Genomic DNA, 26,391 nt, shown 5'->3' on the forward strand with positions numbered 1-26,391 from the left:
TGCATATTAAACATCATCCTAGATGTTTTCAGATTGCTCTATCTTATCTTTCTCAGAAAGAGCTCTAGTCAGAGATTAAAGAAAGAAAAACACAGATCCTGACATTTATGTTTTGACATTTATGTTTTGCCCATATAAGCCGAGTTCTAACCATTGCAGGACAGTCCGTTCTATCGAAAAACCAATCCTTCATACTTTCACTGACCTGTAGCACGCCATATTTAAAAATAAAAAAAAGACCAAAGAAGACAGAATATTTTTGCCTTTAGATTTTATTAAAATACAAGAAAAAAGAACAAGTCTAAAAAGCACACATTCCACAGAGCACCAATATTATAACACATTTGTGCTGGTTCTCCTATGAAGTATATTTCTGACATCTAAACAATGATGCACACACAAACACATCTCTACCCACAGTACTCAAATGAATGGACATCAAGCAGACCCTCCAAACAGAGATAACAAAACGCAGAAAGAAATGCCAGTGTGATGGCATCTGAACGCCAACGGAGTTAGTTACTCTTTTGTTAGCGGTCTTCATGAGCACACTAGCACCCCTGCCTTGCCCTCATCCCCCATCTGTACAGCCCAGAATTCAGGCCTCTAGTTTGCTGCATATGGGTCATGCATTGATATGGTGTAGAGTCGAACAAAACTGGCCATTATTCCCTACCTGATACCTCTTTTATCGCTTTGGTTATAGTACTGAATGTATGTTAAAAATCTTAATCCTACACCCAACAACATATAAAGGTCTCACACACACCACTGAGACATTTTTAAGAAGCTTCATGGATTTCTCCATCTAGACAACCTTCAGAAGAATAATCGCCTTTAGGTTTTTGAAGTCCTTAGCGCAGCTGTTCAGTGACATACATTTTGCCATGCATTTTTTCATTTTTAAATGTGCCGGGCCTGATTCTCCACTGCCTTTCACCTTGTGTCATCATTTACACAAGTGCAAAAGATGAGCAAAAAGCTATCATTCTGGTGGTGTCACTTACACTTATTTTGCACAGGGCTAAATAATGATATAAGGCAAACGTCTGTGGAGAATCAGGTCCAAAGTGACTTTGCAGGCATGCTAGGATATTTTAAAAAACAGTTACCGATCTCCAGCTACTGCCAAGGGACAGGACTGCATTCCCTATTCTGTGCAGTGACTTTCTGGAATATTTTCAGGCATTAGCCTCTTCTGTGAATTCTATTCAACTTCAGAATGTAAGATTTGCCATACTGGAATAAACAATAGTTATTCTGGTCCAGCAGATGCCTTGTGTAAAGGTACAGAGAAAGGGAAACCCAACCTCACAATGCACCTGGCCAATTATGCCATGTTAGTAGCAAAATGGTGACATTATTTCATTATTTTGTAAACCTTTTCTAAAAGTTGTATCCTTTTACACCATCAAAAAATTAAAGGAATTGTATTTAATGTTTCTATTAATCACTTATAAAAGACAAAACATCTTTTTCTCTAAGCTCATTTCTTTTCTATTGAAAATATTCCCCTCTGCTTTTTGGCCATATGTTTTCTGGAGGGATCAAAAGAATTTACAAGATGTATCCCTGTCATGATAACCACAGAGGTTGCCAGCATCTTTGCATTTTGGCCAGGGTCAGGAATTTATGTTGCCAAGAAAGAAAGTTCTGATCCTTGAGGATTGTCTATTTACAGAAGCCAGTTTTATAATTCCCTTGCTGTGCAATGAAAACCCATCTATGAATAACAAGACACCCACACATAAGAGAGGGACAAAATAGTAGAAATCCAAAAAGGAGAAAAAAGCTATGCAAAATTACTGTGACTTTAGCTATGCAAAGGAGTATTAGAGTTACTAATTCGGACTCCTTCTTGTGATCTTAAGATATGTTTCAACAGTCATATTAGACACTTGGGTTGGCATTTCGCAAACAGACAACTTAGACAATGCTAAAAGTCCCAGATTGAAGAAAGAAAGAAAGAAAGAAAGAAAGAAAGAAAGAAAGAAAGAAAGAAAGAAAGAAAGAAAGAAAGAAAGAAAGGTAGGTTTAAGCTTTACAAAGCACATCGGGTTATAGCCTGAAGCAGTTATGGAATGATAAAGTTTAGGATGTCTGAAGAATGGAATAGAAAATAACATTGAAAATATTACATTATTATGTACACCCACTGAATGTTTTCATCTGGAATACTGTTTTCAGCTCTGGTCACCCTACCTGAAAAAGGTAGTTAAGCAAAAAGAGAAGGAGTCCAGAAATGGGAGGAAATGATAAGAGATATGGACCCATATGAGGGATTGAAAGATTAGGATTGTTTTGTTTAGAAAGGACACAAATAAGACTTGCATCAAAAGTATACAAAATAATGAATGACACACAGAAGGAGAATTGGGTGCCCCTATTTACTCTGTCTTATAATACAAGACCAAGGAGAAATTCAATTAAATTGAAAGGCAACAAATTTGATAAAAGGAATTTTTTTTAAACACAGGATGTGTTTTGATCATCAGATTCACTGCCACGAGACAGAACTGAGCTCAAGTTCTTCACAGAATTCCAAAAAAGGACCAGGCATTTATATGGATAATGAAGACATCTGTAGTCACACTAGAAAGGATAAATCTTATAAGGGCACAAGCCAAGCATTAACTGTCTGTGGTTCAGAACAAGTAACTCCTGTGGACAGTTTACTTCTGAATGGTCCAGTATAGGGATTCTTGCACCTTCTTCTAAAGCATCTGACACTCTCCGAGACAGGATACTGCACTAGATGAACTAGTGATCTGATCCAGTAGGCAATTCCTGTTTCTGTGTTCATAGGTTTAAGGTAGCTCTCCCACACAGTCATAAAAATGTGTAACAATCTACCATAGTAATTGCTAGGTCATTATCACTTCACTGAATGGTCTGAGAAGTCAGGTTTATATACCAGAAGGCAGACATTGGAGTAGATGGATATTCAGCCTAAATTTTCCATTGTTCAATTTTTTCTTCTTACCTCTTACTATATACCCTTGGCCCACCCTAAAGAAGACAACAGTGTATGTCATCTTCCCTTTTTTACCCCTCATCACAAATTACTTAGCGCAAGTATGAAAACCTGAAATACAGGAGTACCACGCTCTTCCGTCCACCCAGCTGAACTTGGCTCTCTGAACTCCATTCCCCACCAGATTCTCTGGGATGCTTTACCAGGGTTTGTTTATGCATCCGGGGGGAGGCATTAACCTGGATGCATAAAAAATCACACTCACATTGCTGTCAAAATGTCATATCTGTTCTTAAAAGAGCCATATATTTTTTTAAAATGCCATGTGCATTAGCTGAATTGACTCACACCAAAACAAAAGGAAATATGCCAAGTGTGATTAAAGGGACACTGTAAAATAGAAATATTTCTTTTTTTTTTTTCAGTTCTTCCCTGTATTTGTACTAACATCTCAGGTGATTAGCAGGGTAAGAGATTTAACACTTTCCTTTATTTTCCCCCACTTTATGCTGTTTGCTTGTTTTGCATTTCTCTCAGCTTGGACTGTGAAACTACGCTGGTCAGGTTCACTCTTGTAATTAGTCAGTTTCACTTCCCAGTTCTCATGCACTAGCACAATGGAAGCATGTCCATTTGTGTTAGGTTTTGTAAAATCCTTTAATTTTTTACAAAACCTAAACATACTTAAGGCCTAGACCAAGTTGACAGTGTCTCTTTAAATATACTTCAGAATATTCCCCTCAGCCATTTTTGAGAAACCCAGCCATTTGTTACAATTGTTCTTGATAATTCACTCAGTTCATCCTTAACCTCTTCAGAGAAATAAAGTGGTGACTGTGAGGCCAGTGTGATGGGTTTTTTTTCCCCAAAGGCTTCTGAGAAGAAGAATGAAACATGAACCAAATGCTATCCTGCCCAACAGAATTGCAGTTGCTGAGGCTAAAGACTGTTTAACTTTCCAATGAACTAATATGGCTGTAAACTAATTGCAGGCATCTAGGATAGCAAAAATCAACATGACCACTTTAACAGGGTAATCAACTGGACAGGTTTCAATTCCAATGAGGTAAAGTGGTGTGTAAGTCCCGCCCCCGCTCAAAAATATGCCTGGTAGGTCAAAAGAAATAAATTACTTTTACAAAACTAAACACAAAATTACCCCTAATTCTCTCTCTCTCTCTCTCTCTCTCTCTCTGCTGTTTCTCTTTAAGAAAGAAAAAGTAAAAAGCAGCAATGAATACATCTTTTCAGTCCCACATATTGAAGGCTGGCATCAGCTGAACTCTTCGCTGTGTGTGTATATCTGTGTGTGTTGGTGACAAATAATCCCACTTTCTGAATTTTCAAAGTGAAAAGTTATAGTTTTATTATACAATCTCTGTTTCTTTCTCCCTCACTCCTTTGATCTTAGGATCTTGCAGACTCTTTCATCTGTATCCTTCTCCCTCTCCCGCCCGCCCATCACTGCTTTTCTTCACTCTCTCTCTCTCTCCTTCTCTGTCTCACAGTGGTGACCAAGGTGTAGCCTGAGAGCCAAATGCAGCCTATGGAGTTCTATGGTGTGGCCTGCTGCCAATTTAATTGTTAACATACAGAAGCCTAAGAGTGTGTGTGTGTGTTTGTGTGTGTGTGTATGTGTGCGTACTGTACACACACACAATGCAGAGAGGCTGCCTGTAGAGAGTACCAAAATCCACATACAATGTTTCATCTTGAACTGAGCAGCCAGTTTGCACTGCATGGTGGATCTTGTAGTCTCTGCTGGGTCATACATCTCTATCAAAACAGGAAGGCAGTCATAATCCACTCCATTTTATGCAAATTAATTGAAGGTCCCAGGTTGCTGGCAAGTTGCCTACACAGGCCTCAATGGAAAAGTGAGATGTCCCTGATCAAATACATGAGGTTGCCTCTCCGCAGAATCGCCTTCCAGGAAGCAATGCTTTCTTCTGAACCTAAAGTCAACATGTTGTTAAAAGGATGGGTGAGAAATCTCATCCCACCACCTTTCATGCGCAGCAGCAGCACTTTTCACAGTGGCCTTTTCTGCCCTGTTAAGAAGACAGGAGTAGGATTGTCTCACACAATTCTCTTTTTATGTGCTGGGGTTTTTTTTTGTTTTTTTTCCTGGCTTGCATTCATTTGACCTTATTATTGAACCTGTTCTCCTGCAACAGGCCCCAAAAGACCTATTGTAAAACAGTGTGTTTTTTTTCCCTTTTATATCACTTTAAAGGGACAAGGCTCTTGACACACTTTGTTCAACTTAGACTGGATTTCATCTCTTGCTGAAGTTTTGCTCCAGCCAAAGCCGGACTTCCTGGAGGTTGTAGAAAAAGGGGCCCTTGCCCCCCAGGTAGGCAATTTTCTGTCTCTGCACGATGCACACTCGTTCAAAGGAGACCCCATAGGCCACATTGGCATTATTGTCCATGCAGTCAGCTACCACTTGGCACTGGGGTGGCAAGGAAAACCGCTCCAGGAGCTGGTTAGCAGCAGCACATCGGTCTTCCTGGTTCCTGTGCTTCCTCACCTCAAATGAGGAGGGGGAGATCCCAGGGGCAGCCCAGCCATCCGATGGGTGAGCCTCATCGATGTAGACCAACAGGAAATCGGCCACACCTGAGAACTCCTCCACCAGCTTGCCAAAGGCCGACAGCTGGCTCGTGAATGGGGGTCAGGTGGCTGAACCAAAGTTAACCACCAGCGGGCGCTCTGAATTGGCAAAGTCAAGGAGGTGGCACTTGGTTCCATATTTCCCGCCAACACTTTTCCTTCTGCTACTGCTGCTGCTGCTGCCATTAGCTATGTGGATCACATTGGAGTTTGGGGCTTCTCCTCCCAATTTCACCTGATGTCAAAACAAATAAAGACATGATGAGTTATTGTGACTTGCTTCCACAGTGTCCTTCGTGTTCACTCTCACTAAACAAACACAGTCAGCTGTTCAAACAACACAGTGTGCTCCCTACACAGAAAATGCTGCAGGGATCCTGGTTTTAAACAAATGATCTATATAAGACCAGTGTCTTCTCCCATTGCTGTGTTTCTCCTGCAGCAGCAGGAGGAGAGAAGAGTGTGGCTAGTGTCTGAAGCAGGTGATTGGTAGTTAGGTGTTCATGGCCTTATCCCTAGATCTGACTCTGACTCACTGTGCGATTGTGGGAAAGTCCTTGCACCCATCAGTGCCTCAATTTCCCCATCTATACAATGGAGATAATATGTATGCATCACACAAGGGTATTGTGAAGATTGACTAAAGTCTACAAGGTGCTCTGAAAGATGATATGGAATTACAAAGTACTACTATAAAAGACAATTAATAAGTCCAGTCACTGCAACTCCTGCACATCTCTCCTTAGCATCAAGCTCTATAACAATAATGTAATTGTTTTTTTATTTCCCTGCTAATTTCTCTCTCTTCTCATCTCCTGCCTATCTCATGATGTTCAGAAAAATACTGTTTTGATTGAATTCATAGAGAGCCAAATCCTGAGGTTCTAATCCAGACTGTATTCAGTAACTACACTCCTACTAAAAAAAGAAGAACAGGAGGACTTGTGGCACCTTAGAGACTAACAAATTTATTAGAGCATAAGCTTTCGTGGACTACAGCCCACTTCTTCGGATGCATATAGCATCCTATATGCATCCGAAGAAGTGGGCTGTAGTCCACGAAAGCTTATGCTCTAATAAATTTGTTAGTCTCTAAGGTGCCACAAGTCCTCCTGTTCTTCTTTTTGCGGATACAGACTAACACGGCTGCTACTCTGAAACCTTTCATTATGCAATACACTCCTACTGAAGCTAGCAGGAGTTTCAATTGAGTAAGAACTCAGTAAGGACTTCTGAATTTGGCCCACAGAAGTCATCTCAGATTTCATTACCAAGCGTTGCCTCCTGAAAAGCCAGAACCAGTAAGAACCAGAGTTGAGAGCAGGATGCTCAGCTGATGGGGAAAAAAATCTCCATTATAGCTAAAATCCAGCAATGAGCACATTGTAGGTACAGGGACTTCCATCTCTTCACCTGAAACCTAACTTTCCCTGGTGAATATATGATCCTTTATGGTTCAGTTCCACTTTTTCAAAGGGTAATTGACACTGAACCTGTTCTTCCTTTCCCCTGACTCTCTCTTCAAGCCAACAGATTTTATGGGAATTTTTACTGTTGTATTTAATGCTTCGGGAACATATAGCTAATTAAAGAAGTTCCCAACATGCCTGTGAGGTAGATAGGCCTCATTTTGCCCAAGTTTTTCCAGTTTTACTTTGGAAAAATATTATGAATGAAATTTTTTTGACCAGCTTTATACTCATCAATAAATTTGAGGAAAACCACAATCTGCTTATGAATATTATGTGGGCAGAAAAAGAGGTTATATTCACTGAGTAAATTCCTCTTTCCCAACTCTGCATTAGGCTCTACCAAATGCCACTTTCGCTGTTTAGATTCCTAAACCCTGGAGGGAAAAATCAAAATTGTTTCAATTGGACATTAGTATAATAGTGCCCTTCAAGTATTACTTCACAATGGTGCCAAGGGTGTTAGCATGTGTGACTGTGCTCCAACAATGCAAGGGTGTTCTCTGTGCCTCCCATAGGCAGAGTAGTCCTTGCAAACCAAAAAGATGAGGTTTGGAGACAAAATAAAAACTAGTTCCATGACATCCTGTAGACTAAAATGCACCCAAGATATCCCCCGGTGTGGCTAACCTCATTTTATTTCCCACAGACACAAGAAAGTCTCACAGCCATGGGGTACCTATCATGTTAATTTTTGCTTCGAGGAGAGTTGTGTTTGCCGCTTTGTCTTTAATGAGACATCCTTGCCAAGCAAGCATTCACAAGGCATTTTCTGCTCCTGCAGAGGAGTAATTAGGTCGTTGCCTCGTTCCATGCCAATGTTAGCCACTCCAAAAACCCAACCCTGCCCAGTCATTAATGCTTAAACACAAGCAGCAACATCTCCGCTAATTGGTCTTGATGAAGTTCTGACGTTCCCAAAGGGCCTCTTCATTTCACCAGACTCAGGAACGGGATTGACACGGGATGACAATATCATCCTCACTGATCATCTGCATTGTGGGGCTTTTCTGTTCTCTTTGTTGTCATTATTTATTACAGAAAGGAAAAAAATAGCTATTGGAAAAAAATTGACGCAATGAAAATGCCTACCAAAAAAGCCACATAATAGTCAGCCCAACTGCTTTTGAAATCTTACACAAAAGCTGGCAAAAGATATGTTCTAAGAAACAAACCAGCAGAACTTCTCTCACATGCAATAACTCTGGCTCCAGCATTTATATAATCACGCACTTCTGTGCTGACTGTTTAGTCACTCAATGCTGGCCTTATGGATCCCAAGCTGCGGTGGATGATCCTGCTTTCAGAGGACAGCAAGCTAGCCCATGAACTGTGAGGCCCCCCCTGTCTCACCATCTCCACAAGCAAAGGGACCTCCCCACCTCAAAGCAATAACTTGCACTGTTTGTGCTTAAGGCCAATCCTGCATTCATTTGACGGCTCTGATACTGGGCATCTTGTTCTGGAGCGTTGTGCACAATGGAAAGGGGGAGAAACGCTAATGCTGCTTTAGCATGTCAACTGCAAAATGAAGGGGAAGGGGAGGAAAAGAAAGACCTATTCATAAACCACAAGCTGGAAACAGAACATACTACTAACTTTGTTGAACATTTTCCACATGGCCTGGGAAAAGCCCCGTGGACAAAACATCATCTCCTGATTTGCTTTCTTTTTGCTTTGCTTTTTATCAGATCTAACATATCCCTCTTGGGATCCTGTGCATTGAAAAACTGCTTTCAGGCCCCACATCAGGGAGTTTTGAACCACTGGGCAGGCTCATCAAGCTACATCAACTCCCTAAAGAAAATACGTGTTGCCAGATAATTAGCAGGCTCTGGTATTAGCCATTTAAACATGGCCATGGCGTGGTAGGGATTGGAGCCCAGCTACTGGCTATGGACAGAACCCCCTGAGCTCTTAACTCCCTTTCAAGTTCTTCTCTTTGCTTTGATTCTATTCAGTAAAATGCAGCCCCAGAAGAGCCTGTCATTTCTCAGAGCCTCATCCAGATGTTAGTCAGGCTCTGGCAGCAGGGTTATTCAAAGCATTAGTAGTATTTGCTTTTTTACAAGACCCAAAGTTGTGTAGGAACCCCTCAGTGCATATAAATCACCTAAGGTCCCTGCCTGGAAGAGTATACATTAATGTGTACTGTTCATTCACCACAGGGAAGAGGGCATTTGCTTTTAAAACAGTGTGTACAACATGGGGAGAACAGGGGACACTGGATTTCATTGGTGCTCTTGCTCTTTATTTAGTTTCAGGTCTGTGAGGCTAGGGGAGAAGAAGAATTAAAATGACACAGTCCTAATAAAAATCATTGGCCAAACCCTGCCCTCCTTACTCACTTAGGGACAAACTCTGCCTGGCCCATATATGAGAATGCACTGCGGGGGGTGGGGGTTGCATAAGGAGTCCTTGCTTCCCACATAAGGACCTGGCAGAATTCCATTTCTACTCCCTCTATATTCCCCTAGGGGCACACAATGCTCCAAAGAAGGGTGGGAGTAAACCATGGGGAGGCAGGACCATGGGGTGTAGTGGCCTTGTGAGTCAAACATGGCTCTATACCACCCCTAATTATGGGCTATACCTACAAGATGTGACTGAGGTCTTTATTATTAATATTATTTGTTAACAATATTGCCAGGGGCATTGGGGGAAGAGTTGGCAGCCCTACTTCCTGGTTCAGGAGTTCAAGCCCAAGCCCTGTAGAGTTTGGGTTCCCAATACTGAGGGGAAGGTTTAGTTATTATTATTATTATTATTAGTTTTAAGTTTATTTTATTATCATTTGTACTTGAAAATTTCAATGAAAATAATTTTGCTAATGTTACATTTTGTAAAATCAGTGCTATTAATACAGGTTTGGGAGGACAAATATTTTTAAACACTAGACAATGCTTACATTTTGGACCTAAAACTATTTGACAATTCATTTTTAGCAGAGGGCTTATTTCATAAGTTTCTCTTATTGCCATGAAATTCAAAGAAAGACACTTCCTTGCCCTCCAGGTCAAAATTAACAAAGGTGATGAGTGCATAAGGGTTCGAGCTAAGAGGTCTTTGCTCTACTGTCTGAAAAGCCTCCCAAAGTAGCATTGTAACCGAGTGGTATGCTGAAAAGCTGATCAATAGGAAATGAGGCACTTGCTCTTTATACTACCTTTGGAAATATTGCTCTGCAATGTTGCAGAACACCCTTGAGCAATCCGTGTTGTCAGAAGCTGTGATGCCCTTCCAGATGTTGAGTTGCATGCTGGTGCTTCTAGGAATGAGTACAGCTATTATATGGGAAGAGGGCCATGTGTTTGATGGTATGTCTGGTGATTTAACTGAGCCTCCATCAGAGCTCATAACACTGGTTTAATCTACTATTAAATCCAGAGATGGGCCCATCCCCTGAAGATTGGATCCAGATCCAAACTTTCTCTAAATTCTGGAGTCTTCATGTGAGAGTTTGCTTTTGGTTCAACCCTTTTTAGGCTTGGTCTACACTCACCCCCCAAATCGAACTAAGGTACACAACTTCAGCTACGTGAATAACGTAGCTGAAGTTCGAAGTACCTTAGTTCGATCTTACCTCGGTCCACACGCGGCAGGCAGGCTCCCCCATCGACTCCGCGGTAGTCCTCTCGTCTAGCTGGAGTACCGCAGTCGACGGCGAGCACTTCCGGGTTCGACTTATCGCGTCCAGACAAGACGCGATAAGTCGAACCCAGAACTTCGATTGCCAGCCGCCGAACTAGCGGCTGGGTGTAGACATACCCTTAGAGACTGGAAGGATCTGCACGCACACGCACACATAAACTTAGCTATGAATCCATCAATCAAACTATTTATACAGTATCATTCTGATCTCTGTAGTATTGGAGAGAGAGAGAGAGAATGTCTTTTGACATTCAAAATAATATTGCTGCTTCAACAAAATTCCATTTAAAACACAATCCAAATATAGAATTATCCCTCAAAATTACACTGGCATTGAGGTGCAGAATGGGCAATATTCAATCTTGGACAAGTGACAGGTTTAAGATCCTACTTCCTGCTATCCTTTGAGGACTAGAAATGAAAGCTATAAATCACTGGACAGAGAGCTTCATAGCTTTCCAATGGGATATCCATTCCTAACTTTGCAATGGAATTTTTCCATTGTCCTCTTGTTATAAACTACTATTGCATGCAGCAGCAGAAACTTGATGCAGCCTTTTGGTTAGGACATTATCACCTGGGAGGATCTAGTAGCAAAAACAAAAGACTTTAACATCCTCAGTGGGCAAACAATAGATACTTTGATTTACTTGTTTAGCAAATGTACAGCATTCTCTTACACTGGAACATTTTACATAAGCTATTTTCCTCCTCCCTCCACCCTCTCCCCCCAGCAGAATAGGAACAACTGAGTAATTCTCTGATGTTTGTTTATTTTCTCATGTACATTTTATCTGTGATTAGTATATTTCTTACAACTTCCTGAGTTCTGGTTTCTGATTTGAACATCTGCCAGATTAATTGTTGATAATGCCTACACTGTTCCCTCTTGATGATTTATATAACACCCTCCTCCTTCTCCTCCCATGAGGAAAGAGAGCCATGGGGTGTAGTGGCCTTGTGAGTCAAACATGGCTCTGCACCACCCCTAATTATGGACTGCACATACAAGATGTGTTGCAAAGAGAGGTTCTTTAGAACAAGGTTAACTATTATAATGGGAGTTAACAGAGCTAGCAGACTAGGCAAAGTAGCTTCATCTCAGAGAAAGCCTAGGGTGCTTTTTATTATTTGGACACTGCTTTCTACTCTTAACTGTTCTGTAGTATTGCTGTGTGCTGTTTACAAACAGCTGTGTTCCCCCACGGAAGTGGCGAGTGAAATGATTACTAGGAAAACATGTATATCTCTTTGGATGACTATACAGAGAGAAAGAGAGAGTTTGGGGGATATTTACATTGCTTCTGAATGAATTATATAGGTCATCCATATGAGTGACAATAAAGCATTTATTTCACACCACATCAAGTATTCTCTATATGCCTCATATCTTACAGAAATGCAGAAAGCCTGTTATAGAAGGATTGAAAACTGAAACTGAAATATTATTGGAACTATATTTAACTCTTCTGATGGTAAGAGCATGTGCCTTAGATTCATGATGAATTCAGCTGTCCATGAGTCCATGAGTCCAGAAAAGGAGATTAAAATGTTAACTAAAATATTTAAAACACTTTTAAAATGACCTAAAATAGTTTTCTTGTACATAAAAAAATCATAGTTTTAAGGTCCAATATTTGGGATCTTCCAGAACTAGAAGCAAGTCCTGTCAGAAAGATAGGAATAACAAGCACAAATCTGGGTGTAACGTACTATGTCAGGGGTGGGCAAACTTCTTGGCCCGAGGGCCACATCTGGGTATGGAAATTGTATGGCAGGCCATGAATGCTCACGAAATTGGGGGTTGGGGTGCAGGAGGGTGCTCCGTGCTGGGACCCAGGGGTTCGGAGGGCAGGAGGGGACCAGGGCAGGGGCAGGGGGTTGGGGCATGGGAGAGGGTCAAGAGTGCAGGCTCCAGGTGGCGCTTACCTGAAGCAGCTCCCGGAAACACCAGCAGCAGCAGCATGTCCCCTCTCCGGTTCCTACACAGAGGCGCATCCAGGTGGTTCAGCGCGCTGCCCCATCTGCAGGCGCTGCCCCTGCAGCCAATGGGAGCTGTGGGGGCGGCACTTGGGGTGGGGGCAGCGTGCAGAGCCCCCTGCCTGCCCCTACGCATAGGAGCTGGAGGGGGGACATGCTGCTGCTTCCGGGAGCTGCACGGAGCCACGGCATGCATGGAGCGGGGCAAGCCCCCAGCTGGAGTGCCAGAGCAGGGCAAGCCCCAGACCCTACTCCCCGGCAGGAGCTTGAGGGCCAGATTAAAACGTCTGAAGAGTCGGATGCGGCCCCCAGGCCGTAGTTTTCCCACCCCTGTATTATGTGCTTGTCTACATGGCAATTGACCTGAATAGCTATTCCAGAATAGCTCCCCATGCAGATGCTATTCTAGAATAAAAGTCACTTTATTCTGCAATAATTAATGCACTTCCAAGTCAGAGTAATTATTCTGGAATAAAATTACTTTTGTTCTGGAATAGTATCCACACATGGAACTATTCCAGAATAGCTATTATGGATTAGTTTATTTCACAATAGCCATGCTAATCAATTTTCCCCTGTAAACAAGACCTTTTAAAAAAAATTTCAACGGAAACTAATTTGTTTGGCGAGGTAGTGTGTCTAGTGGCTAGAGTACTGGGCTGGGAGACAGGAGACCTGAGTTCTAGTCTCAACTCTACCAATGGCCTGCTGGGTGACCTTGAGCAAGTCACTTCACCTCTCTCTGACTCAAGTTGCTCCCTCTGTAAAATGATACCTTTGTAAAGTGCTTTGAGATTTACTGATGAAGAGCACTACATAACAGCTAGGTAGTGTTATTACTGTATGGGACTGGGTGCTCTTGGTTTCATTCATTTTGAGATGGGGGCGTAAAATACTGGCCCTGTTGAAGTCAATATAAATTTTGCCATTGACTTCACTGGGGCTAGGATATCACCCTACATGATACGGTTGATGTGTTCTAGGCAGTTTAAAGGTAAAATAAAAGGCTTTTTATTACCTTCTAAGCCCTGAAGTTAAGATTTGAGTTTCTTTGCTAACACCAGTGAAGAGCTACCCACTCCTTCAGGTGTCAGTGATGCCATCAGTAGCAGATGAGGAAACATTGAATCATGAACTCAGGTCTTAACAGGAATGGAAAGAAGGAAGTTATTTAATAGCTTTGTTTTAAAGTGCATTATGCATCATTTGAATGTTGATGTAACTTACTACAGAAGTTAAAGAGTTTTCATGTATATAAGGTTTTTTGGAGACTTTTAAAACATTTCCATTCACCTTCAGGAAGCTAGTGAATGTCTGAGCCTTCTCCCAATGCGAGGCACAGTGTTCAGAGCCCAAGTCTAGGAGCTGGGAATGCATGAGTTCTAATCACAGCTCTGCTACTGGTTAACTCTGTACCCATGATCAAGTCACATGTTCATCTTTCTGTCTCACTTCCCCACGCAGCAAAATGGGAATAATAACGTTTTGCAGCCTACTTCACAAGGGCATTGAGACATTTATTTAGTTAATATCTGAAGTGTTTTGGAGATTAAAGTGCGATAGAAGTAATTAGAATTATTATATTTTGCAAATATTTGATTTGTATTGTGGTGAGTTAAGGGGTTGATTGCGGTTGGGATAGCTAATGTAATCTGTATTTGTTTTATATACTGAAAAGTATGTACTTGTGCCAAGAGCTTCAGGACAGGCACTTGGTGTTACATATCAAACTAAATCAGTAACTAAGCACCACCATCAGCAGCTCCCTACAGCTGTACCTAAGAGTAAATATATAACGCTATTGTAGTGGGAGGAGAGGTAGCACAACAAAAAATGCTTTTCAGCAGATAAATAGCTATGATTCAGACAGGATATAAGAGATAGTTAACCTAAGTCCATCAGATGGGTTTTTGATTTTAAATAATCTTAATAAAACAGAACATTCCAATAAACGGATCACAAGGCTGTGAGACAGTAACTTCTGGTTTCTAATCCCAGTTTTGCTTTGTAGAGCATGTGTAAATTAATACTTAGTTCACAGCAAGTCATGGTGTGAATTTACTCTGCACCAGCCTGATGCAAGCTAAGTGTCCACCTGAACCCTCCTGCCACACACTAAAATTTCCCTAGTGCACTTTTGTCTATCCCGCTTTCAAATGGAAGCAGATTACAGAGCACTAGGGAACTTTTAGTGTGCGATAGCTGGGTCCACATGTACTCTTGGTGCTCAGTAGGCTAGCGCAGGGTAGATTCATGTCCCAGTTTGCTGCAAACAAAGCGTTTGCATAGACAAGCCCTTACTTGCTGGATGATTTGGAGCAAAATCTGTAATGTCTCTGTGCCTCAGTTTCCCAATCTATCAAGTGGGGATACAGTTACTTTCAGGGGTTTTATCCAGGCTCATTAGTTAATGTTTGTGTGGAACTTGGAAAGAGCATGTGTTGTGTAACTGCTATTAGTATTATTAACCAAAATCACCAGCGGACCAAATTCAGTGATGAATCCTGGTCACGTGCCACTTGAGGCACATTGTGCATGCAGCTAAGAAGAAGATCAGGCAGCTGTCCCTCAGCTGGTTACAAGTTTATTTTTAAGCTTTGTCATGTCCTGTTTTCACCACATTCATAAGAGAAAAGGGGCTCTCTTTTTTTAAACCTACTCACACTGTCGCACTGCCTTCCTTCCCAATACAAAAATGAACAGATGAGCTGAATAAAAATGATGATATAATGCCCTAGGGTTATTTTTATCCTTTGCTGTCATGGGCATTCAGATCACCTTGAGATGTTATTTAAAGACCTAATCTTTGTATAACTTCTGATGATATTGCACTGGTTAAATGGTTGACAAAGATATTTAATTATGTTCAGCACTTATATAATATGTTTCATCCAACACGCTCAACGCACTTTACAAAGATAAGTACCATTATTCTCCCGGTACAGCTAGAAAAACGGAGGCAGGAAAAGGTTAAATGACTTGCCCTAAATTGCACAGAGAGTCAGTGGCAGAGGAGGGCATAGACCCAAGGTCTTTAAATCCCAATCCCCTACCCGCCTGAAGAACAGCTGTTTTCCACTCTCCCAATGCCAAACCAAACTCTAGTTTAGCGCAGGGCACAAAGTGGAAACACTGTGCACAGCGCACAGACCCCCCCGGAACGGGGGTGCCTTTTCTCACCTCCTCTCCATCCCCTTCCCACCTACCCACCTGTTTGTAGGCATCTAGGAGGAAGCTATTCCAGACGCAGCGTAGTCCCTCCGAGGTCAGCATTCTTCTCCACTCGCCACGCGCCGCCTTAGAGCGACTCAGGAGCAGCACCATGTGCTTCAGGAGGATCACAGAGTCGTAGAGTGCAAGAAAGAGGCAATTGGAGAAAAAAACCGGCAAGATCTGAAGCGCGATCAGCAAATCCACGCTTAACAGACCCATCTTCCCTGCTGCTGCTCTCCAACGGGTTCCCTTCAGCTCCCTTTTTTGCCCTGAGCACTCATTTAAAAAATAAGATAAAATAAAATGAAAGGCATTTTTAAAAAACTCATCAGCCCCCTCCACCTCCCGCCTCTTTCTCTCAACGGCAGCAGAAATTATTAAATATACTCAGGCTGGTCAAAACCAGAACTCAGCATGAAATTCATTCTACTCTGAGCTGCTTTTTCTTTTTCAGAGACTAAAATGTTTCCCTTATCCAATAGCCCTTTTGAGTCCGTTAAAGACAGAGGCAGCTGTGCTTCTACTTCCCTGCAATTATGAAATTTAAGCAGAGATCGTTCACTTTCCTCTCCTGTCCCATTGTCTCTCAGCTATTTAAGCACTAAGCAGACCTCTAATTTCTGTGTCACCAGTGTTACCAGGTGCAACGCTACTTTTTTTTAAGGTCTTTGTACACAAACTTTCTGTCCCTCTCTCTGTGTGTCCCTGTCTCCCTCCTCTCTCTCGCTATCTGTCTGTGGTGCAAAGTGCTTTCCCTCTGGAGTCCTAGCTTGCTTCCCTGAAGCCTTTTATACATTCCCTGGCTAATTGCTGCAATACAGAAATGAAACCCTAATCTTGGTAAAGATCTTGACGTCAATGTAAAAGAGGGCTTTACTTTGGCCAGGGCTGCTGTGAATAGAAAAGTGAAATTCTCAAAACTTTTTTTTTTAAGAGAAGAGAAAAGAGAGAGAGAGCGGGAGGGAGGGTGGAACTTTGCTTTGTTGTTGGAAAGGAGAGGAGGGAAATCTCAATATGCTGCTGGCTGCTCTTAAGAAACGCTTTCAAACTTTGGAAAAAGTATTTTCATACGACATGGAAGATAATCCAGCAACACAGGCTTCTGCTGTTGTTTTCTCTTGAGTTTCTCCCCCTCCCCCCGCCCTTGCCCTTTTGTCTTTTCCAGGAAGGTGTGTGAGTTGATACATCCCTAGAAAGGGGATATTTCTGTACATTTCCCTTCCACTCCCATTGAGTACAATGTGCACGGTGTTTTAAATATCTTTTGTTGTCTTCTCGGTATTTAAGGAAACATAAGAAAACACCCAGACTGACTTCATCTGCTGATGTGTAAGAGAGAGAGAGAGAAAAAGAACATACTTTCGGATGAGTTCTGTTAAAGTTGAAGTTCCTGACTGAAAAGATAATGGGCCAGATCCACAGCTGGTGTAAATCAGCATAGCTGATTTAAAACTTTAAGCCATTGACTTAAAATGGGGGCACATTTACATCAACTAAAGATTTGGCCCAATGTCAATAACTCATTTTTAGTTTAAAATCTCTCAGAGAACTCAGTATCTCTTGGAAGATCCATGTGTGGCCTGAAAGCCAAAAACCCACTTTGGACCCCCATAGTGAAGAAAATGATTTTTTTTCTTTGCACTGTTAATTTTCTTTTAACTTTTGTTTTACGATTTAACCGGGCAGTGGGTACCTCTGAGCTATTTTTAACAGGGTTCTAACCTCCCATCGGAAATATTTCCTGTATTTTATATTAACTTTTACATTTTTTGTTTTTGAGTTAATTTATCTGTTTATTTAGGTGCTTTCCCCATCACCACACATCTCAGTGATCAAAGCTACCGGTTGAACTGTACATCTCACCTCTCTGTTTACCCACTGATCAGACACATAGGCAGCAGCAGTGAAAGCTTCCTTCACACCATCTCGCCAATGTGTTGCAACCCTCCCAGGAACAACTTTCAGACTCCTCTGGGGGAAAAGAATATGTATATTTGGCACAAATTCTGCCCTGAGGTACAGGTGCAGGACTCACAGAAGTAACAGACACACACATACACTACAGTGACTTTATGTGTTTCCATATCAAATGCTGAAATGTTCTGGGGCTAAGCTCAGTTTTTCCTTCAAATGAAATCAGTTGTAAAGTTAAAATGCTGTTGGTGACATCACTCTGTTGCCATAGAAATGTTTGCCGTGTCACTCATTCAGCTTTATAACTCCAACTTGCAAAAACAAGTTATTAACAAGCATTTCTATATCCCCAAACATGTACAAGTCAGCATGTTCTTGTGATGTGAGCTCAATGCTAGGCACAAGGGTCTCCTGAGTGCTAATCCTGGCTCTCACACTTACTCACTGTGTGGCCAAGGGCAGGGATACCTAATCTCTCTATAGCAGGCCTTTTAAAAACAGCCATCATGCATTATCTCACCAGTAGATACACCATCCAAAATTACATTTTTCTGGCTGTGAAGGACCCCATTGTCTATACCCTTCCTTTATTCTGCCAAATAGGGTGACCAGATGACCCAATTTTATAGGGACAGTCCCGATATTTGGGGCTTTGTCTTATATAGGTGCCTATTACCCCCCAGCCCCTGTCCCGATTTTTCACACTTGCTGTCTGGTCACCCTACTGCCAAATGATATTAAAAGAGAGTTTGGGAGATGGGGAATTCCAGATCAACCATCAATCATCATTATTGGGAAGGGTTTGCAGACAACTGTAAAGTCAGTCTGGCTTGGGCTTTTCCTGTTCTCTGGCAGTAAGGAAATTCATAGCCAGGGATCTGCACGGAGAACATCCTGAATCCTGTGATCACTCAGCCATACCCTCACCTACCCACTGAGTGCAATTGCATCAGTGGTCTATGGATGGAGAGGATTTTTGTAAAACAATTAGACTCTAGCTCCTTAAGGACCTCTAAAGTGGAGCTGGAGTTGAATGGGGAGCCAATCGAACACTGACATGAAATGTTTTTGTTGATCTTTCTTGCTTAGGAGGTGGACTAAGGGAATTTGTACTAGCTGGAGCGTCCAGGTAGCCATCACATTCACCCCAGGTAGTGTGTGTTGCAAAACTCTAATCAGGAGGTGACAAATGTGTGAATCACTGTGGCCACCTGTTCTGAAGAGTTTTTGACTAGAAGGCACTTTTTGACACTGTGGCTATCTGTGTTCTCAGGAGCAGTGATGAGACTGACAGAACTCAGAGACTGCACATCACCTTGACAGTCTGAGGATAAATTCTCTCAGTAGATAATTAGGTTAATATCCATATCTGCTTCTCAAAGTATCTCCCTCTTCTTGAGCCTTAGTCATCTGCCATACACCCATGTCCTTATTTCTCTCAGGCACTGGAATATCTGGGGGTTAGCACTGCCTGTATCTACTGAGAAACAGATGTGCAAATGGTTATCTTCAGCATCACATTAGTAATATGGATCTATGGCATCTCACTACCTCCCTTAGAGGTCTCCCATCAAGTTGAAAAGAAGAGGAGGAAAGACTGAGCCTTGCAGACCTCAGCATGCAAGAACTCTTTGGGAAACGGATCAACTGCCTTTTTGAATCTCTTGGATTTGACTCTCTGAGGGGAAAGGTGGCCACTGATTGAAGTGTTGCTTAGGACTTGGGACTTCAATTCCCCTGCTTTGCCACAGACTTCCTACATGACCATAGGCAAGTCATCTAGACTCTCTGTACTTCAGTTCCCCTTAGCTGTAAAATGGGGAGAACAGTACTTCCCAACCTCACAGGATTTTTGTGAGCTGCTCAAATACCACAGTAAGGGGGAACATAAACATGCCACAAAGAGATTTGTCTAAGAGAAATGAGTAGAGCCAACATAGTGCTGCACCTTGCACTCCTACTGGATCTGATATGTGAATAAACAGTATCAGCATAGATGTCTGTGCTCTGTTAATTGCCATAGGAAGATCACACATTAAAACCATCCCTATGCCATATCCTGGTTTGAACCCCAATAGCAAGAAGACTAGGATACTAGCAGTGATTAAGTTCTGAAGTTTGTTCCCCACCACTCTCTTGATAACTCTGCCCAGGCTCGAGAGGTTGGAGATGGAGTGACTGCTGCTGAGATAATTGACCTCAAATGCATGTTTCTTTGAGAACCAGCTGGATTATTACTCACTGCAGGGCAGTTGGCAGATCACTTTCTCTGACAGAGGCATTGATGTTCTAGGTCCATACTGGCTTTCTGCAGCTTAAAAGGACAGGAGTCTGCTTTACATGTCCAGAACCCTTCACTGCTTTCAGGGCCTTCACTTGTGAGACAGGGATGAACTATCTATCTAGATTTTTTTTCACAGTGACTCCCATCACCATCTGGTCACCTATATGGAAGAGCCTTGAATTCCATCAAGAAACTTGATTGCTGTACATTGCTCTGACTTGGTTTCCTCAGGACCTAGCAGGTCCAATTCAAAATTAGTTTATCTTTTCCACACAGCATGACAAGAACTCCTCACAGCAAGAGATACCCATCTCTACTGCTATGGTTTTACTCGTGGGAGGTGTGCTTAGAGTTTCTGCAGAGTGCCCATGCCAGGGGGATCTTCACACTACCTGCATGCCACACAACACTGCTTCACTGTGCTCTGTTTGCAGCAATACAGAGGGAAGTTTTGGGGCTGGGGCTGGCCAGTGTGCCCACAAACTCTGAGGATCTTCTGGCCTTAACTCCCCATGTGGGTCCCCACCACTACTACAGCCTGGGAGCTTGAAGTATCCTCCCTGGAGAGGCAATGCAGCGAGATTGGCAGGAGGAGGGATTTGCCTAGCCTCCCTTCTGCCTTCCCTGCCCCTGTGCAAAACCTCCTTACTAAAGTTTTACACAAGTACAGGAATTTGGTCTCTTGGTATGTTCCAGTTTTTCTTTGCTACTGAGAGAAAACTTCTTAGCTCCTTATCACAAATCCTCTTGCCTCAAGGATTATCAAGATGCTGATTGATTATCCGTCTCCTAATTCTGGTTGGGGGAAGCAACAGATTTTCTGGGAGAAGGGATTTAAAAAAAAAAAGTATTTAAAAAGGCAAAATATAGTGATTTTGGCACCAGTGAAAAGTGCTGACTTGACAGCCCTGGCACTGAACTCCTTTATTTATGCACACAGAGTACAGTACAGGCAGCAAGAATGCAAGCTTCCAACACACAACCTTGCCTGGGTGCCTCCAGGATCGCCTGGAGGGAAAACAGCTAGGGCTGTGAGGGGAGTTCAGTCTCAATGGCCCAATTAGTCCTTGGGCTCTCTGAGGAAACAACTGGTGCTGATTTTATGATGCAGATACTTTGTCCAATAGGAACTGGAAAATACATCAGAAGAGAAAAATGACCAATACTAAAGATGCCTCTGGACAGGGGGAATAAAAAGTTCTACAATATGGCAAGTGAGACCCAAAATCCTCATCCCTAGAGCTGGGTCTGCCAGGAATCAGGAGGGATTTTACAATCCAGCTCTCAAATGGATTTAAAGAGCAGTGGGTAATGAATGAATAATGGTATAGAAGAGCAATGGGCTTGCCTTAGATATGTTTGCTTGGAAGCAGCCACAATTTCACTTGGATCAAGGAAAGAAAACTGTAGACGCAGCCATGAAATGGAAATTGACTGAGGAAAGAAAAGCCATAAAAAAACCAAAAGAGGCAAGCATAGGTGTCACAGAATCAGAGTTCAGCGCCAGAGGGGACCACCAGATGATCTAGTCTGACCTCCTGTATATTACAGGCTACCAGCACCACCTAGCCCCTCCACACTAAACTCAGCAACTGAAATTAAACCAAAGTATTACAGCCCACAGGTGACATGGCAAGAATACAAGCTGCAATAGGAGTATGAAGAGAAAGGCAAAGAAGTAAAGGAGTTATGTCAGCAAGATAAGAGAGAATGGCTTGACAAAAAAGCAAGAGAAGCCAAACATGCATCAGTCAAAGGTGACTCTAAGAAAATGATTCAGATACATAAGTGTAACCTCTTTGGAGGGAGTGCTCCTGAAGTACCACACTGAGGATCTAGGGCAGTGGTTCCCAAACTTTAACAACCTGTGAACCCCTTTCACTAAAATGTCAAGTCTCACGAACCCCCTCCTAAAAATGAATATTTCCAGGGATTTTCTCCTTTACCTGAGTATAAATTATAAGAGCAGTGAACTTGGAAATATAAAATTTGTTTTTATGACATGCTTATTACACACTCTTTATTTATTTTTTATCATTACAGTATTTTTATCACATTATGAAAATGGCAACACTCTTCCAAGATCTCACTTTCATAGCTTATATCACTTTGAATAAGTCTGTTATAAGACAAGGCTCCTATGTTTGATCAAGGAGTATCAGATGTGAAACAGCATGAAGGTATTTAAGAAGCCAACTCAAAGAGTTCCTCCTACACAAGCATTCAGGTCTTGAGCAGTCCAGGCAAACAACGCACGTTACAACAAAGCTTAAACTTGTTCTTCATAATAATTTTTAAAACAATACTAGCTGCCTATTTAATTTTAAAACCAGCAAAAAATATCCACCATCCTTTCCATTTCTTATAAGGAGTCTTGAAGTTTAAATCTCCTCAGTGTGATAGATATGCTTGCTTTGATCTGCTTAACTCTTGGAAGTCCAGGGGCTCCGGGCTGCTGGGACAACTCTGTCCGCCATTAGGGAATTTTTTCCTGAGAACCCCCCTGTAACATTTTGAGAACCCTAGGGGTTCCCGAACCCCAGTTTGGGAACCACTGATCTAGGGGACTCACCCATGCTCTATAGCAGTAATGGTGGCAGAGGCTCAGGAATCTGTTTCCTAGGTTGCCTAGAGTCTGGGGAGGGAGATAGAACCAGCTAGCTACACTATGTGGGACCACTCATGAGCCAGGACTCAGAGAAAAGGGACTGACTTTACTTTCAGTTGGAGTACAGCAGGGAAAGGCACTACACAGCCAGGAAGGACCTTTCTACCCTTCACATTTCTATCCAAGGGAAGACTTTGATCCCTTTTGGTATTTCTGGGATGTTGAATAGTGTCATCACAGCAGAGACCAGAAACCCAGGAGGCTGAGGAGACAGTCAAGGTGAGGCTAACAAGAGCCAGTCTAACTGCACATCTGAATCCTAGAGAGCCACAAGGACAATCTTACTATCCTTGGTATGGATACTTCGTAAGAACATCCTGGTTTATTTATTTTGATATTGTGCTTTCAGCTGGCCACTGATTTCAGTGCTGTATCACCCATTAAAGATTGAGCCAATACTCACTATCTGTCTAGGTGGGTGCTGGGAAGAAGCGGGGTAGTATGTATTGTCTGTAAATGTTGGAAAGGATAGAGATTATTTATTGTTAATTTTGTCTTTTATTATTGTGATCCCTTTTCCCCTTATTCCCTATTCTGAGTTCCCCAGTTACTTAAAAAAAACCCAGTTACTGTTTTATTTTTCTGGGCATTGCGATAGCTATTTTTATTTATTTATTTATTTATTTATTACTTTGACTGACACTACTTTGTATGAGATTGGGTGTTGAATATTTTCCTAAGGGACAGGTTCTTTGTGTTCTCTGCACAAGGAGGCATGTAGTTGGCTAGAGGCACCAGGTACCTGGTGAACCCAGGGCCTACAACCCTGAGGAGAAAAAGGAGAAAGCAGCAGCTGTGCCTCAGGGCTGGGTTACATATGCAATTGTCATCCTGGTTGCGGAGTCACAGGGGTATCGTAAAAGCAAAAGATGGAAGATTGTTAAAAACAGAAGTAGAACAAAAGAAATGATGGTAATAACATTTTAATGAAGAACTCAGCCAAGAAGAGCCAACAATTTAGATCAGTGGATGTGAAGTAGGTAAGGATTGAACATTTCACTGCTAGAAATTTAGAAACAGAAATAGAGAAAGCAATTAAGCAGATAAAAATCAGCAAAGTGCCTGGTCAAGATAAGATTACTGCTGAAATGCTTAAAGCTGGTGAGGATGGGGTAGTACATGTACCGTGTTTATTGTTTGGGAGAAAGAACTCTGTCCAGAGGATTGGAACAAAAGTCTGATGTGTAAATTACCAAAGAAAGGGAACAAACTGGTGTGAGATAACTGGCAAGAAATAACATTACTTTCAGTACCCAGGAAAGTGTTCTGCAGTATACTATTGAACAGAATCAAATTGGTCAAAAATGAAAAACTGCATAATGAGCAAGCAAGCTTTAGACTGTAGGTCACATCTTTATCCTGAGACGATTTGTTGAGAAAGGGCTCACATACCAGAAAAGATTAGTCTTGAACTTCATAGATTTCACCAAAGCTTTCGACTGCGTTCACAGAGAGTCACTATGGAAAATCTTGCAACAATATGGGCATCCAAGAAAGATAGTATTATTGGTCAAGATGCTGTATGAAGGTTCAAAATGTTATGGAAAGATAGAAAGTTGAAAGACCAATTGCTTTGATATCATCACTGGAGCGGGGCAGTGTTGCATCTTATCACCTCTTCTTTTTTGCATTGTGATATATTATATGATGCAAAGAGCAACATCAAAGAAAGATACACACGTTATGTGAAGCAGAGGAAAACATCAAGATCTTGACTTTGCAGATAATATTTCTCTGTTGAACACACATAACAATGCCATGGAAAAGACACTCTCCAATGTCAAATGTGAGGCCATGAAAGTAGGATGAAAAATCAGAACATCAAATGAAATCAAAAGAAAATGAAAGTCATGATAGTTGTAAAGAGGAGTAAGCAATGATGGAGTATGCGATTGACAGTGAACGTTAAGAATTTTGTATATCTTGGAAACAAGGTGCTGATGGTCAATGCCATAAGGAAGTGAAAGCAAGAACTCAGAAGGCAAAAAAATATGGCTACAATGGAGCAAGAAACATGGCATTAGACAGATGGAGGTGGAAAGATTGGATTCCCTCATATGTCACACTGCACGGGAGCATTTTGTCTAATCTATTTGCCTGCCGTTATAGTCAAAACACAGAGGAGATGACAGTGTGATTATTGCTTCCTTCACAAACCTGGTCTGTGCACTTCAGAGCTGTAAATCTGACACCTTTCATGAGCCCTACATTCACTGTATGAAAACAAAGACAGGAAGTTGGCATGTGCGTGTATGAAGGGGGGACAGTAAATAAAGTTGAGTGAACAAACCTGGTGATAAAACATACCTGGGTGAGTCAACTCTGAGTTTGAACAATACTAACCACCCTGCCCAACTCAATAGAAAAGGCAGTTTCTTCTAGGAAAAACAAAGAGGTTTCTTTATAATTATATTAAGGACAATGGGAAAATCCCTTCAGGGGAAATCAAAGCCAAACCTTGTGACTACATGGCAAGAGAGAGTGAAAGAGCTCTACAAGTTTGGTTCACAGGCATGGCAACAAGACACCCCTTCCTGCATGGAGGTTCTGATTCTAGCTACCCAAACCTCCAAGGGGAACTGGGATGGGATCTTAGACCTTCAGATCATATGAATGTCCCTGTGATACAATTGGCTCTTGCCAACCTCCCTGTGCCACCACTGTGGAAAGTAAATGTCAATCCATTCTGCACTTTCCTTGTACCCAAGCTGCTATATAAGACTTCTTCTCCCACACTGTCAGAGTTCAGAATCTCTAAGTTCCCCTTCCTGATGTCCTTAACCCAGTTCATTCTCAGGCAAAACTCCTACTGGCTTCAGTAAGCATTTGGCTTGGGTAAGGACTGAATAAAATCTGTGTAACTATCCTAAACCCTAGAATGCATCTTTATTTTGTCTCAATTCAGGCTTCTAGGCAAGCACTCTAATTCCCAGCTATCTCTACTTAGAAGAGGGAGTCCCTATTTTCCCCGAAAAATATTAGCCTTTTTTCCCTCAAAACATTCCTTCTGAAAGCTCTCCTAATCCAGTGTATTTCAATGGAGTTAAAAGGGTGTGTCCCCCTGTATGTCTACTCAGGTGTTCCTGTTTGTATATTCAGATACTGGTAGTTGTGCGTGATCCAAGCTTTTGATCCCCCCCTCCCCATCCTGAGTCATTTTTAAGCTCCACCCTGTGTAATTTTCAGAAATGCTGAAGTGCCACAAGAAAGTCTCTTATTGTATTTCTGGTTCAGCCAGAAGCAGGGAGTTCCAGCAAATCCTGTTCCCTGGAGATCTCCAGCCTTCTTTTCTCAAACCAAGAAGCTGAGCTAGTTCACATAAACATTGCGATTGGCCTCACTGACAACCCAAGCCGAAGGTCCCCGGGGACAAAACATCCAGCAGGATGAAAGCAGACAGTAGTGCCAACTGACCACAGTCCCTGCTTATGGGGGCTTGGAGTCAGCCTGTGCAGCCTAGAAAGGCTGGCTAGCCTTGGGAGGGAATGGGACAAGGGCGCCTGGGAGACATGCTGATTCAGCATGTTTCCCAGGTAGCCTTAGGGTGACCAGATAGCAAGTGTGTAAAATCGGGATGGTGGTGGGGGGTAATAGGCACCTATATAACAAAAAGCGCCAAATA

General features: G+C 42.1%; 1 protein-coding gene across 2 annotated transcripts; it reads right to left on the reverse strand.

Annotated features, from left to right (window-relative positions):
* Positions 1 to 254: 254 nt before the first annotated feature.
* On the reverse strand, positions 255 to 16,662 carry DIO2 (iodothyronine deiodinase 2). 2 transcript variants are annotated; one of them, XM_005301809.5, is made up of 2 exons: positions 15,901 to 16,662; positions 255 to 5,825 (listed from the first exon to the last, which is right to left on the reverse strand). In XM_005301809.5, the coding sequence occupies exons 1-2, from the start codon at positions 16,120 to 16,122 to the stop codon at positions 5,241 to 5,243; spliced, it is 807 nt and encodes a 268-aa protein (XP_005301866.2). In that variant the 5' UTR covers positions 16,123 to 16,662; the 3' UTR covers positions 255 to 5,240. The 2 variants fall into 2 exon arrangements, with proteins under 2 accessions (XP_005301866.2, XP_023963352.1); XM_024107584.3 differs by having other exon boundaries at positions 5,253 to 5,825.
* Between the last annotated feature and the right edge of the window lie 9,729 nt (positions 16,663 to 26,391).

The sequence above is a fragment of the Chrysemys picta genome, chromosome 4 (assembly GCF_011386835.1).
Source record: "Chrysemys picta bellii isolate R12L10 chromosome 4, ASM1138683v2, whole genome shotgun sequence".
NCBI lineage: Eukaryota > Metazoa > Chordata > Testudines > Emydidae > Chrysemys > Chrysemys picta.